Source organism: Lepisma saccharinum, chromosome 28 (genome assembly GCF_977018435.1).
Source record: "Lepisma saccharinum chromosome 28, izLepSacc3.1, whole genome shotgun sequence".
NCBI classification, from domain to species: Eukaryota; Metazoa; Arthropoda; class Insecta; order Zygentoma; family Lepismatidae; genus Lepisma; species Lepisma saccharinum.
In genome coordinates, this window is record NC_139256.1 from 14,019,359 (window position 1) to 14,040,493 (window position 21,135).

At 39.3% G+C, this 21,135-nt stretch overlaps 1 protein-coding gene across 1 annotated transcript; it reads left to right on the plus strand.

The window, feature by feature from the left end:
- The first annotated feature begins 5,377 nt into the window (after positions 1 to 5,377).
- On the plus strand, positions 5,378 to 15,608 carry LOC145981073 (uncharacterized). The gene is made up of 3 exons (XM_083114194.1): positions 5,378 to 5,479; positions 13,213 to 14,252; positions 15,448 to 15,608. Exons 1-2 carry the CDS (start codon positions 5,468 to 5,470, stop codon positions 14,221 to 14,223), a joined length of 1,023 nt encoding a protein of 340 aa, XP_082970320.1. The 5' UTR covers positions 5,378 to 5,467; the 3' UTR covers positions 14,224 to 14,252; positions 15,448 to 15,608.
- The last annotated feature ends 5,527 nt before the right edge of the window (positions 15,609 to 21,135 follow it).

Below are 21,135 nucleotides of genomic sequence, written 5' to 3' on the forward strand. Positions count from 1 at the left end.
ATTATTAATATTGCAGGTATTTAGATTTTACTATCCTCGGACTACTGAAAATTCAAACCCTTCCATTATTTTCATAAAAATACGGCTGTGCAATTCGAGAATATTGAAACAAAAAATCCCATTGATATAGACACAAGACAATACAACTAGACTAGACATTGATACAAATTATATCTAGTATTGGATTAACGCACCAAAGCTATCAAGGATAACACCTTACAAACAAGCAGTTGCATCTATTCAATGTGCTATAGTGTAGTATAACGACAAGTCGTAAAGAACGTGAAGGTGTCACACTTAATGATTCTAAATGATTGTAATTTGATCCTTCCACACCATTTTGCTCCGTATTCCTTGATGTGTGAAATCACATTTCACGGAAATTGAGTTCTTTGAATCGGAAAGAAGAGGAATGTTGATTAATTGAACGGACCGAGTGCTTTAATTCTAATTCTTTTGTTCTCTTGGACAATAGTGAAAAATGAAAAGTTAAGCTTCATGTTGATATTAGGAAGACGTGTTTGTATAAGCCATTCACTTTCTTGTGTTTTATGCGTTTCCGCACGCACCATTCACCAAAAATTCGAGTGGTTGGTATTTAAGTGGAGCGGAGAGGGGGGGCAAGGAGATACATTACATTTGTGTAATATATATATATATATATATATATATATATATATATATATATATATATATATATATATATATAATTCTTGTTGAGTTTGTTTTAAGTTCACTTTACGCATATAAAGGCAAATTGGGACTGGACCTACAGTTTGAAGTGGGATCCGATGTGACTTCACAGGGTATGAAACCCGGTACCTGTTGATTACAAAGCGACGACAAATCAGCCATTTCAGGAGGTTATGTGATCAGTACCACGATCCGGCCGCCTTTATCCCCCCACCACGGTAGACATTCATTAAAGGTTGGGTTCATCCGAGTCGCTTCATCTGGAAAAAAATCTCACCTGAAATAGCTCACCCCGGTATGGAACCCTTGTCTCACGTGTGGTTGTCAGACTCCCTTCCATCATGGACCATCCTTGCTCTAATGAGGTATAAGAGCAGTGTGAAATATCAACAAAAATAGTCAAAATTAATGTTCTTGATTGAATATCAGTTAAGATCATATCCTAAAATTATTTAACATATATATATATATATATATACAGGTGATGGACAAAAATATGGAAACTCCTGCGAAGAAATGCCAGAATGCTGTAGCTAATAAGGTCCAGGACAGCCTTTAGCTTCCAAAATGCTTCCGAGGAATGGACAAATACAATTCCTGGATGGTGGATAATGAGATCTTGCACCATTCTTCATGCAAAACATGGTCACAATCCCTCTCAGCATCCTCCTGTTTCTGTCAGTCATGGCTACTTTGGTAACAGAGGCGGCTGCAAGGCGGGCACCAACAATTTGCCCTCTTTGAAACACTGTAAGCTCGGACATGATTCAGTATCAACTGCACTGCACGCTATCTACAGCGCAACTGTCGACTTCTACCATTCCGACAGGGTCCTATCTCACGGGGGTGAAACGAAAGAATGTCGCACCGCGTCCGATTTCAAGTGGAAAAATTGCGTCGATATCACCCGTTCCAATGTCGTGGTGTTTCCATATTTTTGTCCATCCCCTGTATATACACACACATATATATATATACACTGCTTTTTTTGGGAGGGGGAAAGGTTCCGGTAATATTCTACTTAGTTTGTTATTGTGTTGATCATAAGAACGTATAGGCATCTGCAGGAAGAGTCAAGGGGGTCTATTGACCCCCCCCCCCCTTTTGGAATAAGAAAAAAATGCCTGTTTCACCCTCCATTTTATTTCTAAACCTCTAGTATCATTCTTTCCTTTTACCTTTTACTGTTTTGATACCTATTCATTCGTGTTTACATCCTCTCTTCTTGATAATTTCTTTTTCTATATTTTCTCTCCGATTTTCCGTCTGTTTCTTCTTTGTTCTTCCTCTCTATCGATATTCTGCTAATTCTCTTCCTTCTCACTCTGTCACTTCTCTGTCTTTCTCTATAAATCCATGGCTAATGTTTCTCTCTCTCTCTCTCTTATTGTCTCTTTCTCTTTTTCGTTTCCATATGTCCCTCTTTCTATCTCGCTTATTTATTGTTCTCTTTCTTTCTACAGCTTTTTAACTCTCTTCCATTCTCTCACTCTCTATCACTTCATTCGATTTTATATTTTTCAGACTCCCTTAAAACACTTCTTTCTTGAAAAACTAAATATGCTGACCAAGGCAGTAATTTAGTTTTTCATAATCATGGAAACAAGGCTTAATGGTGTTATAACTTCTTTCTTATGTTGACATAAATATGACGTCGACATATTTAACTGAAGAGCACAGCTTTACGATTTTGTTAGGCGCTCATGTGAGAGGTACATAAAATATTGTAATATGTTCACACAGGTTTGTTTCGTTAAAATAAAGTATTATTTTTATTCTCACCTATAAAGAGATGCCAGTACAACGTACCATCAGAAGAAATTAACATTGCCGTTGAACTCTCAATACAATTTCAAAAAGATTTTATTCAAAACTTTACATCCAATGTTTGTATAATTTTTATAAGCACCTTGTTGTTATTACAGTTTTTCTTAATTTATAAATAATTCTAGTGCGCTAATGTTTAAGCAAATGGACTCAAAGTTTCTTAATTTGCGTTTTGGCTTGGCTATATTTTTCTGGTCGAAGGATGTTACATGTAAATACAAAATATATGTCAACAAACAAAGACTGTCGTTCTCTTTTTAATATGGAATCTTTGTGATGTGGGGCTGTACTTTGAAACTTTCAGCGACCCCTTGTTTACAAGGTAACGGTCGTAATGATAGTAGTAACTTGTGCAATGGAAATTGTTGTACGAACAGCGAGGATGTGGAAAACTTTAATTAATTAACCAAAAATTCCTTTAAAAAGTACTAACAGACCCATGAATGAGCATAAAACACTCGGACATTGAACAACCTTCATGAAGTATTAAGGTGTATGTATCACGTAAGTTTTTATGAAGAATCTAGTTCATATTACAATTTTTTCAACCTCCCCGATGGCGTAGTGGCTAAGCCGTTTCCTTATAATCAACGGGCACCGGGTTCGATATCCGGTGGAGGCACATATCACAGATGGTATGGAAAGTTACACCCGGTGATAACACAGTGGTTCGGATTCCATTTTAAACTGTAGCTCCGGTCCCGATTAGTCTATCTGTGCATGAAGTGGACTTTACACAAAAACTCCAGATCTTTAATTTGCCAGTTTAAATTTGAAATATTATTCCAATAAGGCATTCTTGCTGCTTTGTTACAGACAACATGCTCCAGGGTATAATACAACTCTGGGGAGTGTAAGAAGTGATTCTATCTGATGACACCTAAATGCCAACCTCACTTCCACGTAGCACACTCTGGATTGTATTTAGCAGGCCAACGACGTTCTGGCGCCTGAACCTGCAGCCAGGATAACCATGTGTGTGACTTGTGTTTTGTGCTGTGCATATGTGTTTGTGTCTTCATTTATTCCACCTTATCACCCTTCATCCTCATCCTTGCAATTAGTAAGGAGCGGAAGAAACCAAACCTGAGTCAAAGACTCAATGTCCAGTGCGCCTCTACCTACAGGGAGAATTCCATGCATTGATTTACACACCCAACACCCGCCATTTTTTTCACAAAGGCCCCATTTTTTATATAATTTTGGCTCTACATATGCCCTTACACCCCCTAAATATGAGCTTACACCATTGTGCGATTTTTTTTTGCTTGGGGGGGGGGGTGAAACGTACTCAGTTGTGTATTTGTAATTTCATTTTGGGAAGCAGTTTTTTTTTTGTATGATACATGATATGATTTATTCCATTCCTTTAACCATTGTACCAGGAGCGTATATTCCAGATTAGCTAGGCTATCTGCGAAGCCTGAAGCCTAGAAAGTACTGTAAAATACTGAAGAAAAATCGATTAGAAATTGCGAATAAATCTGATTTCAATGAACATATTGGCGATTCTGAAGTTGGCAACCTGAATTATTAGGAGTTGGCAACCTGAATTATTAGGAGTTGGCAACCTGAATTCTTAGGAGTTGGCAACCTGAATTCTTAGGAGTTGACAACCTGAATTCTTAGGAGTTGGCAACCTGACTACCGTTGGGATGGCAACGTGACTTTCTTGAAGACGTCAAGAATGAGTCTACTAATAGTCTTCTACCTTCCTCCATAACCTAGGACCAGGTATCATTGTGAGCTAGACTCAGCATACGCCACTGCATTGTACAGTGGTTGTCTTCCACACATGGTATGGAACAAGTCAGTCCATTACATTACAGTTAATAATTATTTTCAAATAGGTACAAGCATATATATGTGTGAAGATATACATAACATTCAAATACAATGATTGAATCATAATTGGTTTGATTATGGATTCTTGTATTTGCTAATGTTACTTACAGGGTATGTTTACATTAGTTTACATACACACAATAGATAAAATCAATACATACATATACGTCCTAGGAGTTCATTTAAGATGTGACAATTGCAATTTATTGTCAGGTACTCTTTAACAGAATAAAAACAATGATCTAGTACGTATTTTTTAACATGCTTTCTATATGAGGTAGCTGATTGTATTGTTTTTAAGTCACTGTGCAAATTTGTATTTATGTTGCCATCCAGTAAATTAAACTATTGGCTTGCAGTTCTAAACATTGGTTCTAACCTAGGGCATTACATTTTTGAGTAACATTTACACGTAATTTAGAAACACCTTGTATTTTTACATTCATATGTTTATAATTCCATTTTCTTGAAGGGATTTTTACACCCCCTTCTTTTATCTTTTTAAATTTAAGGTAAGGGTTTTAGATAAGGGGATCTTCCCCGCATTCATTGAAGGGTGAAAAATGGCCTGAGGTGCCGACGTACCCAAAAACTTTAATTCAATCAATCTTTGAAGGGGATAAAACATTCCTGGTAGGGATAAAGGTAAGTTTGTTTTGCCGGGGATAAAATGTTTTGTGGGGGCAAATCCACGAAGATCTGTTGCTCCATAATTTGTAACATGAACACTGAAATTCGAAACCAGAGGTCCTCATTGGTACCACTTCCTTGTTGCACTTCTCTCGTGCAATACGATACAGATTAGCATCATGTGCTGGAACAATAAAACTTCGGTCACGATTTGATACCTCGGATAAGCGCAATTAGGGAATTCCTCATTTTCCATGCCCCTTGGAGCATACACGGAGGAGAACAATCGCAGAGCATGGGACGAGCCGTGTAGAATGTGTGTACGGTTGCGAGACTGGGAGGAGAAAGCTCCAGTGAAAGCAAAGGGGCGGCCGCCGTCACTATAAAGGCACCGCGCACCCTGGTCATCGCAACAGTGTTCCTCTCCTTCTTGCAGCAAGTGCCTCACGAGCATCGCAACACACGCTGCAACATGAAGTTAAAGGTGAGTGTTCTCCGGCAAAACCTAAAGTGTTCTCCGACGAAACTTTAAGTGTTCCCGAAACGTCACGCCGCTTTGAAGCAGGATTTCAAATTCTTCTTAACGTCCTCTGTTTGCACGAAACGCAATAACATTTTGGTGTAACTTAGTGTTTAAAAAAGGTTACTATCGGAAATCTAAATTTAATCTCTTTCAATTAACTTTAAATATTTGAGTGAATAAGATAAGGATTCGTAAAATAAGATGTTTTGAAAAATGTATATACACGTGAAACAACAATTTTCGTCTACGAAACTGAAAAAATAATCCTACATTATATTTTTAAATTCATGTTTAATTATTCAAATAGCGAAAAGTTTATATTTGAACTTGAATATTATGAAAATCTCAATATGCTGACCAAGGCAGAAATTTATTTAATTTTAAAACATAAACTAAACGTAACGTTTCAATCTTTTAGCAAGGTCTTCTTCAGACTCTGTAAATAAAATAAATTTCTGCCTTTGTCACATATTGAGTTTTTCATATCATGGAAACAAGGCTTAATGGTGTTATAATTGAATATTCCTTACAACTGCAACAGGTTGTATTAGTGCATTCATAAATTAGTTTTCCGTCACAAATATAAATGTATCATCTAATAATTTTATTATCATGTCACTTGTTCGATTCAAAAGCACAGGCTACTAATTTGATTTAAATATTTTAGTCTTTCCTTCCAATTTTGTCTGGACATTTCTTATTTAATTTTTTAATCATTATCACATTAATATTACAGTTGATTTTAAACAATTGCATTGGTAGAATTTTCATATGTTGAATTACTAAATAAAAAAATTGGAATGTAATATTTCAAAATGAAAACTGACAAACTTGTAATATGAACTAAATTCTTCATAAAAACATACATAATAGTCGTTAAATCTTTACCAACGTTTGTTGCATGTGTTTGGTGCTTATTCATGTGCCTTAGTATTTTTGAAGTATTTTTGCTTATTCTATTTCGGTTTTTCACTTCTTAGGTTAACTCACTGTTAGTAGGGGCCGCAACAATAATTTATATTGTACAAAGTTACTACCGAAATATTTTCATTCGATGATACATGTCTTTATTATTATTATTGCGGTCAAAGGTGTTTTAGATTCCGTACTGAAATTTTGAATGTACGTTCCCGCGACACAAAGACAAAATGATATTCAATGTGTTTGTAGGGATATTTTGTGCTTGAATTTACTCCGGAAAAAAATACATTTATAATCTTTCATAGACACGAATCTTGCTCAAATCGAAATAGTTTGATTGTAGAAACGTCATTGGCTTGTTCCAAACTCCATTTTATACCCAGAGTCTAATCGGATAAGTTGGGCAATAACATAACGCATTATTTTGGTAAAGTGTAACTTTCATCCGTACTTGCATTAAGAACGCCTTACCGAAAGCAAATGACTAATAAATGTAACTGTGCCTCGTTATTTTGCATTATCTTGATAAATTCCAAACCGAAGGATTTATTTGCCAGGACAAAACATGCTTTATTGTGTTGTTTTAAACTTGTGCATGTAAACGTGTGCAGTGAACAGACGGACTACTTTCTGTGTAAACAGTCAACAGTCAAACATGGATGTCCGCAGGATTGTTTCCAGGGAGGGAAAGCAAGGTATTTTTTTCCAGGGGGGGACAAAGGAGTCATATTTTTCCCCATAATAGTGATGCCCACTCAAAAAACACTGCTACAGTTTGAAATTATCATGTTTCTTCACATAAATTACTGTGACTGAAATTGAATTATGTGTGAAATATATAATTTCTAGTTGGACATTTATTTTCCAGGGGGACCGTGTCCCCTCTTTGACCCCCCCTTCCGGACATCCATGCAGTCAAATGTTCTTACTGTATGACGAAGTAATGATAACTTGTTACTTTTGGAACTAGAGTAACGGGAACCGTAAAGCGTTATATTTTTTAGTAAATTACCCAGATCTGCTTATTGGGACTGGAAAAACAATTGAGGTATATCTTTCACCTTTCATTTTACTGTATGTACCATAAGAAATTCCACGGGAGCTCATATATTGTCACAAGGAAACAGTTTTATCGTGAAACTGTTACTCAATAAGTGTGCATGCAGACGTCATTAACCTGGGGAAAGCCAGGTTTTGGTGCAGATGAAGAAATGCATTGAAATATAAGGGGAGGATGATAGCAAAATATTATATTGCCAGAAGTAATTACTTTCCCCATTGGCGGTTCACCTGCTGACAAGGAAAGAATGCGTTCTTATGGAGTTTCTTGACTGGAAGAGCTTAGTATGACAATGATACTAATTGGTTAAACAGAGTGGTTGGAAGATAAAATTGTGGGTGTCTCTAATCATATACAGAAACATTTTGCAGGCAGTGTCCAAGGGGAAGGGGGGTTGTCTTAGGATTTTAAGAGCCCTAAGAACGTCAAATGCAGGAAAATGTGGCAAAATATAGGACAGGGTAATAAAAGAACATGAATAAAACTTCATGGTGCACCAGCCCTCTAAGGGCCAGGGTATGCCACGTCATTTGGTGACGCGTGGTCGAGTCCCATCGCCGCTGTTTTCTGGCTTTCGAGGCCGGAGCCCACTATTTCTTCTTTTAACGTCCTAATTGTCCTGACGATGCTGGGTCGACGCCGAAATTTTGGGGGCTCTTACGGGAATCGAGCCCGGGACCGCTCGCACCAAAGGCGAAAGAGCTAGCCATTTTTTCTATTCTCTTGTCTCTGCTTTCCTCATCAGTTCTTACTCAATATTCTTATTTTTCTTATTCAGGACAAACACAAACATCCATGTCTTACCTAGAATTCGAACCCGGGACCCCTGGTGTCGTAGCGCAATGGGCTGACCACTCGGCCACGGAGGTCGACAATTGGTTGCTCAGGAGCCAATAAAAGAACATACCTAAAGGTTAATTGAGCATGTCCAAATGTGTATATACCACATCAGCTTAACTCACAATGTTGGCTTGTCATCAGCGTTCCTTGTTTATTGAAAAATCCACTTCTATGGCAAGTCTGAGCAGAACGACAAGAAGTTGGTGTCCAAGTCGTTTCCCATCATTTGTATTTCATGGGGAAGCCACGGTATCAGAAACGCCGCTCACCTCAGATACTCATGGTGCGGCGTGACTAATGCTCACAGGTCATGCGTGAAATTCTCATTCTCCGCACGGAATTTTAAGTGAGGCTCACGTGCGTTGGTATTCCTAACGAATCCAACATTCGTTCAGAGCAGTGAGTTAATTCCACCCCCGTCACGTTTGCCAACCATCGAAGACCAATTAGACATACATATGATGCACGTGCAGTAGGTTCGCTGCCATGCTTTTTGACTTGACTGCAATGAGTTGTGCAAAGAAAGACGTCAATTATGGCCATGCGTCTACTGAACCTCAAGTTCAACAGTCTTGTAAATCTATGGCATTCCCGTCTCAGCTTCCACGATGGATGTGGTTAATATCCCACTTTAAACTGTAGGTCCAGTCCCGATTAGCCTTTCTGTGCATAAAGTGGGCTTCAAAACAAACTACAACAAAGTCTATGTCATCCATAACCATGCACGTATTGCAACCGAGCAACACAAGCTATTTCCATTGGCTCATATCCTGGGCAAAATCAATGCAATCTTCAGCCAGGGATCCTGGGCATAGGTGCTCTTTGTGAGTGGTTGCCACTTTGTCGTGATTAGCCAAAAGAAGAAAACCGATTGGTTCCAGGTTCGAGTTCTTTCCTGAGCAGGAATGTTCCCTTACGATTGTCCCTTCATCACTTTCATTCTGGAGAGGTGGCGAATATTAAGAAAACTGGTTGTAACTGTGGTCACTGATCTGGCATAACCCTCAACGGAAAGAGAAACCGAAGTCTCCAACCAGCATCCTCGGCATACGCGAGCACTCGCTGTAACGGCTTCATTAAAAGGAGCGGCAGCGAAAGTGTGGAAGGATGCGTGTTGACATGCGGGTGGGCAGCTGGAAAGGAGAGAAGTGGGTCGCTTGGGAGACAGGTTCCGTGCATTTTAAATCGCTCTTCTGGACTTCGGTCACGAACGCCACCTTGTCGACAATAGCAAGGACTCACTGCACCCATTGCAGGAAGTGAAGGGGAATGCGGGTGTGGTATCCGGCCCGTAGCTAGAATTGATCTCCTGGGGGGAAGGGTTTATTTGTACATCTTCTAAAACATATCTTGAAGTGTAATTGACTGCTACTGCCATCACCCCTTCCTACACACTCCATATTGCTATTGATGAAACAGATATTTGTATCATACAAGAAAAATGCACAATATTCAATCACAGTGCCTACCCTACATTCCACCCCCGGCCGAAGCAATGAAAATCCTCTTCGTTCCCAAAACTTGGGAGCTGTTGACATTTGATGCAGATATGGAAGGAATGTGGATGATGACGTCAAAGTCACAGATGCACGTGGGTTTCGGAAAACAGGCAGAATCTTGTAAATACTTGCATCTACTTAGACTTCAGCTCGTAGACAAGATGAACGAATATAATAGCTGCTGTCATTGTCTGTGAAGTTATCCTTCACAAGTTGTGAGCAAAATAATGTCTGCTTTCTACAGTTTCACTGTTTACTGCAAACAAATTACACAAAATAGTTTTACCTAATGTCAGAGGGGCTGACGGCAGTGCCAAGGTGGGCTCAGCCCCCTGGCTCTTACTTGGCTACGGGACTGGGTGGTTTTCCGCAGCTAGCAAAATTATCGCAATTCATCCCCCACAGCTGTCTCATTGTCAACAGGGCTGAACCGATAGCGATGTCGATGTATCGGTATCGTCGATACCAGTTACTGGTATCGGAATGTATCGATTTTATTGACCGATACTTTTCCGGCGTTTTGATCGTCCGTGGAGTCTAATTAACCTACAAGTTATGGAAAGTCCAAGTTTCCATTAATTTTGTACCAATATTATGTGCAAAAACTGTATTTCGTGATTACATAACAGGTTATCATAAAGTCTAGACCACCACTACTCTACTTTATTTCCATTAAGCGATGAAATGAGCAAAACGTAATAATCAGATACTTCGAGAGGCTGTGTCTCCAACTTAGAGAACCGGGGTCTCCTCGATGGCGCAGTGGTAGCATCGTCGCCTTGTAATCAATGGGTTCCGGGTTTGGTTCCCGGCTCATAGAGGTTCGGATCCCACTCTAAACTGTAGGTCCAGTCCTGATTAGCCTTACTGTGCATAAAGTGGACTTTTAAAACACCAACTCAATCAATCAAACCACTTAGAGAACCCTTTGTTCTTGATTCCGGGAAATTCTTAAGTTCACTTTTTACCCAGATAGGCTAACCGGGACTGGACCTAGAATTCAAAATCGGATCCAAACTACTGCACCGGCTATCGAACCGGGATCCTTTCATTACAAGGCGACGACGTTACCTCTACGCCATCGGAGAAGCCGGAACATTCTTAAGGAAGATTGAAGAACTTCTGGAACAAGTAGTTGGTCAACTGGTAGTCCTTGAGCCTCAATGAGTCCAATTAAAGAAGTTTAGCAGACACACCATATTTTTACCTAAGCAGAGGAAGGAACCAAGAACTTGAAATCCGCAGACAGATTCCTTTTCCTGAATTTTATATGTAGTTGGTATTTCTGAAAAGAACTTTCCATTCAATTGTTTTTCTTGTTCGGCCTCCTTTGATGCCAGCCGCAGGAGGTCATGGTCAGTGAACAGTTATGCAACCGAGCGGTTCTTCCCGTCTCTGGAATTCTCTGTTCTGGAGACCGGCTCCAGACAATGGACAATGGTGATGGAAAGTGATGTAAGCTTTCTGTGCATTCCAGGAAGAAATCACTGTCGTGATTTACGTGATTACGAGAAACTCATGTACTGGATTCTCCAATGTACTCAACTCTTCCCCAAGGAGATTGGAAAGCCCCGTCATGTAAACAACTCATTCAAAGCATAGCGTGCCGGACATCATACATACTTCCGGCTTGTTACTTCCTCTCCAGTTTCACATCGTTAAACCACGCTGATAAATCCTGCACATAATCTGTTCCTCTTTAATAGCATCGGCCTATGAGGTACCACGAACTTAGAAACTAACTTGGCAGTATAACTTTCAGACTTCATAACTTTGAGAACTTCTTGAAAATCATTTTTGGTATTTGCGCCTGACTTTATGTTTTAAGTCCACTTTATGTACAGATAGGCTAATGGGGACTAGGCCTACATTTTATAGTGGGATCAGAACCACTATATACCTCCACTGGACATCAACCCGGAACCCTTTGATTACAAAGCAACGATGTTACCACGAAAGCCTCCGGGATTTGATTCCTGAGAATTATCTTCGGAAAAATTTCCTTTGAGTCCTTTATATCTTTACAGGCTACAGTCTGATCCAAATCTCCGAATACCAGATATCGAATGTGGAATGTCTTAACACTAGGTTCATGGCGTCTCGTCAACTACTGCACTATCAGAAAGTACTGAACATTTAAAAAGCGAACATCAAGCAACTCTTATTATTGCCAAGAGAGCATCTTGAGAACAATACGGACAGCATGACCCATATATAAATTGTAGTCAATTACTGATGCAATGATGTTTGTTTATGACACTTAATTATTTATTGGGAGTCGTAACATAGACGAAACTTAAAATATCTATTTCCGTGTTCATGTCCTGAAACATCAGCATTTTCTTATATCACTCAATTTTCATCAATGTCTAACCTGTGATTCGAACCCTAGGCCCCTGGCGTCGCAGATATTTGACTTGACCAGTCAGTCACGGTGATACCGATCCAGCTCTGGTTTCACCTAAATTTTTCGCTTCTGGCGTATTTCCTGCTTGGAATTATCTCTGTCAGTGATATTGCAACAGCCCTTGGTAGAGCAAAGGCATGGTATGTCAGACCATGGGTTGGGTCCTAGTCGACCCTGCATTTTCACCTAAATTTCCCGCGAGTGGCAAATAATGAGGATGTAGTATGCAGCTCCACCCTGGGAGAAACTAAGGCAACAGCTCTCGTTGACAGCGAAATGGAAGAGTCAGGTGAAACAAGAAATTGCTTGACAGCTCAGCTCGTGAAACAATCTCACGGTGTTCCAAGGACGCGGGTTCGAGTCCTGGCCGAGACTCCATTTCCCGCTTTAGTTTCTACGTAGTACATCTCCCGTTTGAGCCAAGTCATAATGTAAGGATTTTGAAAAGGGGGGAGTGTATGTAACAATCCGCTCGTCATTATCGACAATTGTGAGTTCGTGGTAAACTGTTCCTGTTTAAAATTTCTAAGGTTTATGCGCTGGTTTGAGGTACACAGGAGAAAATTTGTTTGGAATTAGCAAAATATAGTATTTGATAACGAAACATTTGTCTAAAAGAGACATTTTGGCCATTTTTGAGTTACAAAGTAAAATGTACCATCCTTCAATTTTCGAGTGAAATTGCCATGTCATACAATTTGCATGGACTCAGTGAAGCTTTGTGAAATTGGTAAACACAACACGAAAACAATTTATCTACAGTATAGCTTCTAATAACCTTTATTTCTTTATGAACTCAGAAATGACCAAAATGACCTTCAATTGTTTTAGCAACGTGTACGTTTCTTTACAGTTACCAAAGAATTGGTCAAAATTCAAATTTAGTAAAGGCTACCAAATGTTTTGTAATGATGATGTTGATGCCTATTTCTTAATGTCTTACCTACTGTGTTTTATCTTTGTCTAGCTATTAGGCACTTCGCTGCTGGCTCTGGCCGTCTTCGTCTATGCTGACGACGATGCAAAGAAAAACCAGAATGTAGAGGAGAAGGGTCAACCAGAGAAGAGAGGAATCTCTGTGGAGGGCTACGGCGGTGGCTTTGAGGGAGGTTACGGCGGAGGAAGCAGTTTCGGCGGCGGCGGATACGGCCACGGTGGGGACATCGGCGGCGGAAGCAGCTACGGAGGCGATTTCGGCGGCGGCGGTGGCGGCGGCGGTGACGAGGGCGGTCACGGCAGCTTCGGTGGCGGTGACGAGGGCGGTTACGGTGGCGGCAGCAGCGGTTACGGCGGAGGCAGCAGCGGTTACGGTGGCGGCAGCAGCGGTTACGGCGGCGGCAGCAGCGGCTTCGGCGGAGGCAGCAGCGGTTACGGTGGCGGCGACGGCGGAGGCAGCAGCGGTTACGGCGGAGGTCACGGTCACGAAAAGTACGTCGATCACGGCGAGAAGACCAAGACCATCGTGAAGCACGTTCCGTACACCGTAACCGTCGAGAAGAAGGTTCCGTACGAGGTCATCAAGCACGTTCCCGTAGAGGTCATCAAGCACGTTCATGTACCGGTCCCCAAACCTTACCACGTTACCGTCGAGAAGAAAGTGCCCATCCACGTTCCCTACGATGTGCCCAAGCCGTACACGGTTATCAAGAAGGAGTACGTTCCAGTGAAGAAAACCGTCCACGTGCCAGTCGTGAAGCACTACCCAGTCCACGTGCCGAAGCCCTACACCGTGGAGGTCGTGAAGAAATATCCAGTCTACACGGAGAAGCACATCCCGGTCCCGAAACCAGTGCACGTTCCAAAGCCATTCCCAGTATACATTCCGAAGCCAGTTCCCTACACCGTCGAGAAGAAGGTCCCTGTCCACATTCCTATCATCAAGACCAAGCACCATCACCACCATTTCGAACACAAGACCACTCATCTCCACAAGGGACACGAGCACCATGGACACGAACACCACCATGGACACCATTAACTCACGCAATAACTTAAAATGCTTCTCAGGTAAGCACCAGGCATTTTTTTAATATATATAATTATAACTTAGTCCATCTTTTTCCTCTGCGTTTCTGAACAACTATCTATCCCCTTTCACGGTTATCTTCCAGTTCCTTATATCATTGTTTTCTATTTCTTGGACCTTTTCAGTTCTTTTGGTCCACTTCTCCACATTTCCTAAATCGTAGCGTTCACTGCAAACTAAATAATGTGACTGCTCTTTCATAATCCATTCATTTTACATGCGCTATATTTCTTTAATAAATCCAACAGTGCGTTTTTCTTCCAACCCTTAAACTCCCAGGCTGCTTTCTGTGGTTTTAGCCTCAACGTCCAACGCGATTTCAGCGCCAAATTTAAAATTTTGTACCGCTTTCAATAACACTTAACAATAACATTTGGAAACTAGCAGGGGTAGAGTTTGAATCACATCTCGTTTTGTTCAGTACAGATTAGGCTATATGTACATTATGTAAATGCTCATATAAAGCAATTTTGCATTAGTGATTGGAAGAAGACGACGGAAGTTTATAAAAAAGCATTTTTTTCAGACAACGTCGGAACTTTAGGGTTGAAAAGGGTTCCTACGTGTTATATGACATATACACTCACTCTACGAAAAATAACCGCTTGTTTTTTTTACCTTCTGAGAAAAATTGTAAGGCATCGAAAAAATGACAATTGAAAAATAATATTCCCTCTTCTCATATAGCTACGATCAAATTTACATTCGTTATTTATCCACAGGGGAGTTAGATTTTTCGTTTCTAAATGCTTCCAGCAATAAGAAAACCTAGTTTGTCAAAAACAATATTTGAAGGCTCAGGTGTAAAACATGGTAAGTGAAATTTTGGTCATTTTTGAATTACAAAGTAATATGTGCCATGTCATAGAATTTGCATTTCACTCAGTGAAGCCTTCTGAAATTGGTAAACACAACATGAAAACAATTTACCTACAGTAACCTGTATTACACCTGAGCGGCCCTTCATTTCAATAAGATCATTCCAGTAAGGTTCATATCGTCTATATTATTACGATGTATCATGTAACAATATATTTACATTGCATTATTTCATTTTAACTATTAATATAAAACATATTGAATACTCATTTAAGTTGTTCCGTAGTAACAAGAATACAGTGTTCTTCCTTTGTTTGTTAGGTGCTTAATTACATATTTTGTTCTTTTCTTTTCCAGGACCAATCGACGATGATGCGTTGAAGGAGGCACTTGCAAGAAAGCACGTTGTTCTGTCTTCTGTTGTTATGTGTTCCTTTTTATAATATTTTATTTTTAGATCTCTAAGTATTTTGTAAATATTTCGTTAAAAATAAATGTGCACATTTTATTTTCTAAAAGTTGTTCTTCATTCATGAGACATTCTTGGTATAGGGAATCGTTTACAACCTTAATTACGCCAACCTCCGTGGCGGAATGGTTAGTTCAGCGACGCCAAGGGTTCTGGGTTCGAATCCCATCATCTTAGCGATTAGCTAAAACTGGAAGAAAAGTGACGCTAAATAACAAATCAAATCAAACAACCGTAGTCGCTGGGTTGAAATCTCTAAGAGATGGGTTTGCTGCGTTGAAAAATCAACGTGTAATTAGCTGTGGAAAAGGATTGTGGGCATTGGCGGATTTAGCGGAAGGGCCACGGGGGCACGTTCTCCTCCGAAAAGGAATGACGAATATTCCGAAAAGTCATGATATAATATTTCCAAAGGAACATGAAGTGTTATGGAACCTAATGTGGAATCCTTCCACAGCTACCTTCTATATGTACAGGGTGTCACATAAGTAATAGCGCAAACTGACACAGGTGAAAGTACACGATAATAGAAGCAAAAAGTCTCAGTAAACATGGGTCTGCAAACGAGCGGTTTTCGAGATAATCGCGAATGTGTGGGTACAACCCGTCATTGATTGCATTTTGTGGCGTTGCAATCAAACATAACATTCGCACACATTATTAGCATTTTAGCAACTAGGACGACGTTTACAAACAATGAAGTTAGTGGCGGCTTGTAACCACACATTCGCGATTATCTCGAAAAGGGCTTGTTTGCAGACCCATGTTTACTGAGACTTTTTTGCTTCTATTATCGTGTACTTTCACCTGTGTCAGTTTGCGCTATTACTTTTGAGACACCCTGTACATATACTTTAATAGACCAAAAAAAAAAGAAGTTTAGCACATAGACTAATAGGGGCTGGACACTACAATGTGCCATTGGGGATGTCCACAAAAAAAAGTAGTGAACGATACTGTATGTAAATTTACAATCATAGAGTAAATTTCCCGAGAATGTGAAGATCAGCTTATATCTTTCTTGTATTAATCCTTATTAACACAAGCACTGTAGCCAAGAGCTCCCGGTTCGTTTTCGGGTAAAAACGTTTTTCTATTTATTTATTTCGTCCTCTCTTATATGGCTAAGTTAAGGCTGTGGAGCCTTTTCTTTCACTTGACCATGTTTACAAAAATTTTCGAATGTGGAATATTGAAATATTGACAAAAGAAAGAAAGAAAAATATAAAAATTACATTAAATATAATAATTTAATTTGACAGTGAAGGACTAGTCCCCAATTCTTCGTCAACACAGAGTTGACCTCAATCAAACTTTGCCAACCTTTACCCTCCTCCAGAAAGTAATTTATTTATTTATTTCCCTTCAACAGAGACAAGTCTCCAAATACAGAAAGGTAATATCAAAATATTACATTTTCATTTGCAACTTGTATGTACACACGTACACATTCTCCCTCCTTCCTCCTTTACACACACACACACACACACACACATATTCACAAACATAGACAGATAATACATAATATATATATATATATATATATATATATATACAGACATCTTGGTGACAGATCAGGTTTACTGCTTAACTGTGACAACAGAAATTATCATATATTTACACATTTAATCTGAATTACACAAAACAAGTATCACAAACACTGATACAATATATCATTACAACAAACTTCAATATGACAAATCCAATTCTCATAATAAGTACATTATTAAGAGAGATACCCCTTTAACATATTCATAAATTTGGTTCGTGTCATGCCGAAATCCAAGTCCACCAAATGATTTGAGATCTTTTTATATTGAAGTGTCATTTTTTGTATGGGCAAACCTTTATACATTTCTGTTCTTGGGATTTTGTATGAGAGCAAACGTCTATTACGTAAATTACCCTGTCTTACATTAAACCATATTCTCTCTAGTATAGAACTACTATCAATATGTCCATTTATTATTTTATACAGAAACATTTGTTGAGAAATTTCACGTCTATTTGACAGGCTTACAAAATCAAATTCATAATGTTAGTACATAACCGTACTTCTGTGTCCCTCCAAGAAAACGATTCTGGATCCGCCTATGATTGTGAGCCATGTTCTGCTTCCTGATGGTGTTGTTTAATCAATGTTAAGTTCCATATTACGTCTTATAAATTCACAAAATAGTGCATTGTGCATGCAGCGTTAGCTTTTTTGGAATGTGTATAGTCAATATAGTTCCGGATAAACTTAAAAGAACTTGTACAGTTGAATGCACAAGTATTGCTCGGCAAATTGCCCGTTTTCATTATTTTTTCTCTTGCACCCTACATGATATTAAGGAATATCATTTTAAGTGTGCTGATGCAGGGGTTGTCAGGAACTTGTCTGTCGTTTTGTTTCAGTTGGTGGTGGGCAATTTGCTTGGTAATACTTGTACATCCCACTGTATCTAACCTTCCTTATAATATTTACGAGGCGTAAGGAGGTGTGTGGCCAGCACATGTCAACGTGGGTCTCCGTACAAGAACTGGTAATATCGAAGGGCACAAGTCTCTTTAAGATTTTCCTGAACTATATATTCTTGATTCCTATTTTGTCATTGCGCTAAGATCAAAGTGAACATGCAGGAAAGGAGAAAGCGAGCGCACGTGTGATGATAGAAGCAAGAAATTAGTACTGTTAGCACATCACCAAGGTTCTTAGGAACAAGGAGTGCAAGATGTTCTTGAGAGTTGTAGGTTAACCCAATTATTCCTTCTCTGCCAATAGAAACATCTGTATTACTTTTCGCTGAAAACTTGAAGGGTTTAGAAATTATAATTGTTGCAACCAAATACTGAAAACCAAAAAGGTGAGTCGCCTTAGAGTGAGGTTTATTTTCGAACTGGCAATTTAAACTTTCCATCATTGAAACCTCAAACAAATGGAGGCTAACAAGCTTCTGGCGACTGTAATTACAGCTATTAGTCTGTGGTATATCGTCTTTCTTACATTCCATACTTATCTTGTTTTTTTCTTATTTGAGTGATACCTCATTACCCTCCTTCTGAAATTAGGTATAGGAAGTATTCAACGTGGTCCCATAATACTAGCAGTGCCTAAAAGTTTGTCCAGGTTCGTTTCAAGTCCACTTAGACCAATCGGAAGTGAACTTTCAGGTGGCTTTGATTTGGTGTTTTAAGTCCACTTTATGCACAGTAAGGCTAATCGGGACTGGACATACAGTTACAAGGCGACGACGCTACCACTGCACCATCGGTGAGGCCGAACTTTCAGGTGACTTTGGAACTATTGTGAAATGTAAGATCAAACCCGGAATCACTTGATTACTACTACTCACTTTCAGAAGCATAGGCGCCGACTTCATGGAGCTTGGTGGGGCTCGAGCCTCCCCCCAATGTTATTGATGTGGGGGCAGAGCCCCCCAAATAATTTTGCTTAAGATAATCTAATGTATTATTTTGCTTCTCTTGTAAAGTTTACTCTGAATTGTGTTACATGAACTTAACTTTAAATACACATTTGAAATGTTCTAGACCATCAACTTTGGAGGGGGGGTTAGACCGCTAAACCATGAACTTGGGGGGGGGGCTATGACCAGAGACAGCAAAACACATGACTTATTACTATATACTACGTATATAATTATGAGTATTGTTAACATTTTTACTAAAAAGAGTTTCAAAAGAAGATGTGCATGAACTAGGGTAGTGGATGGGACGTTCGGGCTACAAATGGCTCTCACATGACAGTCAGAACGAGATCATTGATATATGAGGGAGATCTGTTTTGCACTCCGTGGTAGCAGATATTAAAAGTCGGGAATATTTTGCTATTATGGTTGACGAAACTTGTGACATATCCATCCGTGAACAATTGAAATTTTGCATTCGAACTGTAAATGAAAATTTTAATATTTTTGAGGAATTCATAGGCATTTACGAGATTCTGAACACTGAGGTCAAAACTTTAAAAAGGGAGGGAGTGAGTCATTCATTAATTTATTTCAGTGATCAGAGCCACCACTCCCCCCCCCCCCAATAATTTTGACGAGTCGGCGCCCCTCAGCAGTGACGCCAACTTTCTGAACTGATAGCATTTCACAGTTTGCGATTTGGCTAGACTTGCTGCATGAACTTGGACTGGTGGCGTGGTACTTTTTCTTCTGCTAGTTTTCGGTTACTGGTTACTGTACTTGTTGGTAGACTTTATGTGCCTACTAGGCATTGTGCAGAGCAAAGAAGCTAAAAAGATGGACGAGAGACGAGGAACATCGTAACAGAATACCTATTGCTGCTATTTTCCACACAGTTGCCAAAATTAGAGATGTAAGAGGAAAGAGAAAAATACGTGGTACAAATTGGCTCGAAAGATTAAATGGTAACCAAGGCGTTCTCAAGATTCTCTTTAATGAGCTCGAGAATGAAAGATGTAGAGAGGGACGTCAAACCTTGTCATGGAGAATACCTGTACAGTCAGCTCATTTTAAAGTACTGTGTAATTTATTTAGTACAATTTTGATACACTCAATCACATGAAGTAATGTAAAATTCTAATTAGAAGCAATTGAACACCGTGGACCTATAAAGAATCTATTTACAGCATTACTCATTGAGGCCAGTCTACTCAACCATCTGAGGAAATATTCTGGCGTCAAACCTTTTCTAGGAGAATACATGTACACTCACCGGCAATAAAAACAGAACACATAGATCCTGAAATACTTATGTGTGTTGCCTAACTTTACGGCGGTGGTAGAAGCTGTCATTGGAAATCAATTACAAGCACACTCAAGAGAATACCAGCTACCTTCTATCAGCATTGATGACGGGACATTTCTGTGCCTGCAACTTGCAGTTTTCCTGTTAGGCGACTAAGTCTATGGAAATGTTTAATAAATAATTCCATAGCAAGAATCAGTAATGAAAGTGCTGCACCGCAAGCGTATACGAAGAATATGGGGTAGACATGCTCCAATGAAATCACTTCCAAGTCGCTTTCGTTTGAAGGCACTTCCAACGGCCATTCTAAGTTGTCATAGTCAAAGAGACCTCCTTCCTTCATCTTACTTAGACTGGAAAGAATAGAAAATCATGACTGTACAGTGTGATCCATGAGTATTACCGTGCAAATTGTCCATCACCATGTTCGTTCACTTTATTTGAACCAATAAGAACTTCAAGAATTAAAAGAAAACTCAATACAAGCTGTTGACCACTTCTGCACCAGCATACATAAAAATCCATAGCTTAAAATCACACAGGATGTAAGCAAAATTAATGAAAATAGTCATGGACACTTTTCCGAGCAATACTAGTGGATCACACTTTAGCAGCGATCACCGAATGAAACGCCACATATGGAACAAGTAAAGTGAGGGAAGGACAAGAATCAACGAGAAATCCATAACAAAAAATATTTTGTAAAACAATTTTTCACTATTTTCGTATCGTTAATTACAACAAATATGTTATAACACCATTAAGCCTTGTTTCCATAATTATGAAAAACTAAATATGCTGACCAAGGCAGTAATTTATTTTATTAAAAACATAAACTAAACGTAACGTTTCAACTTTCT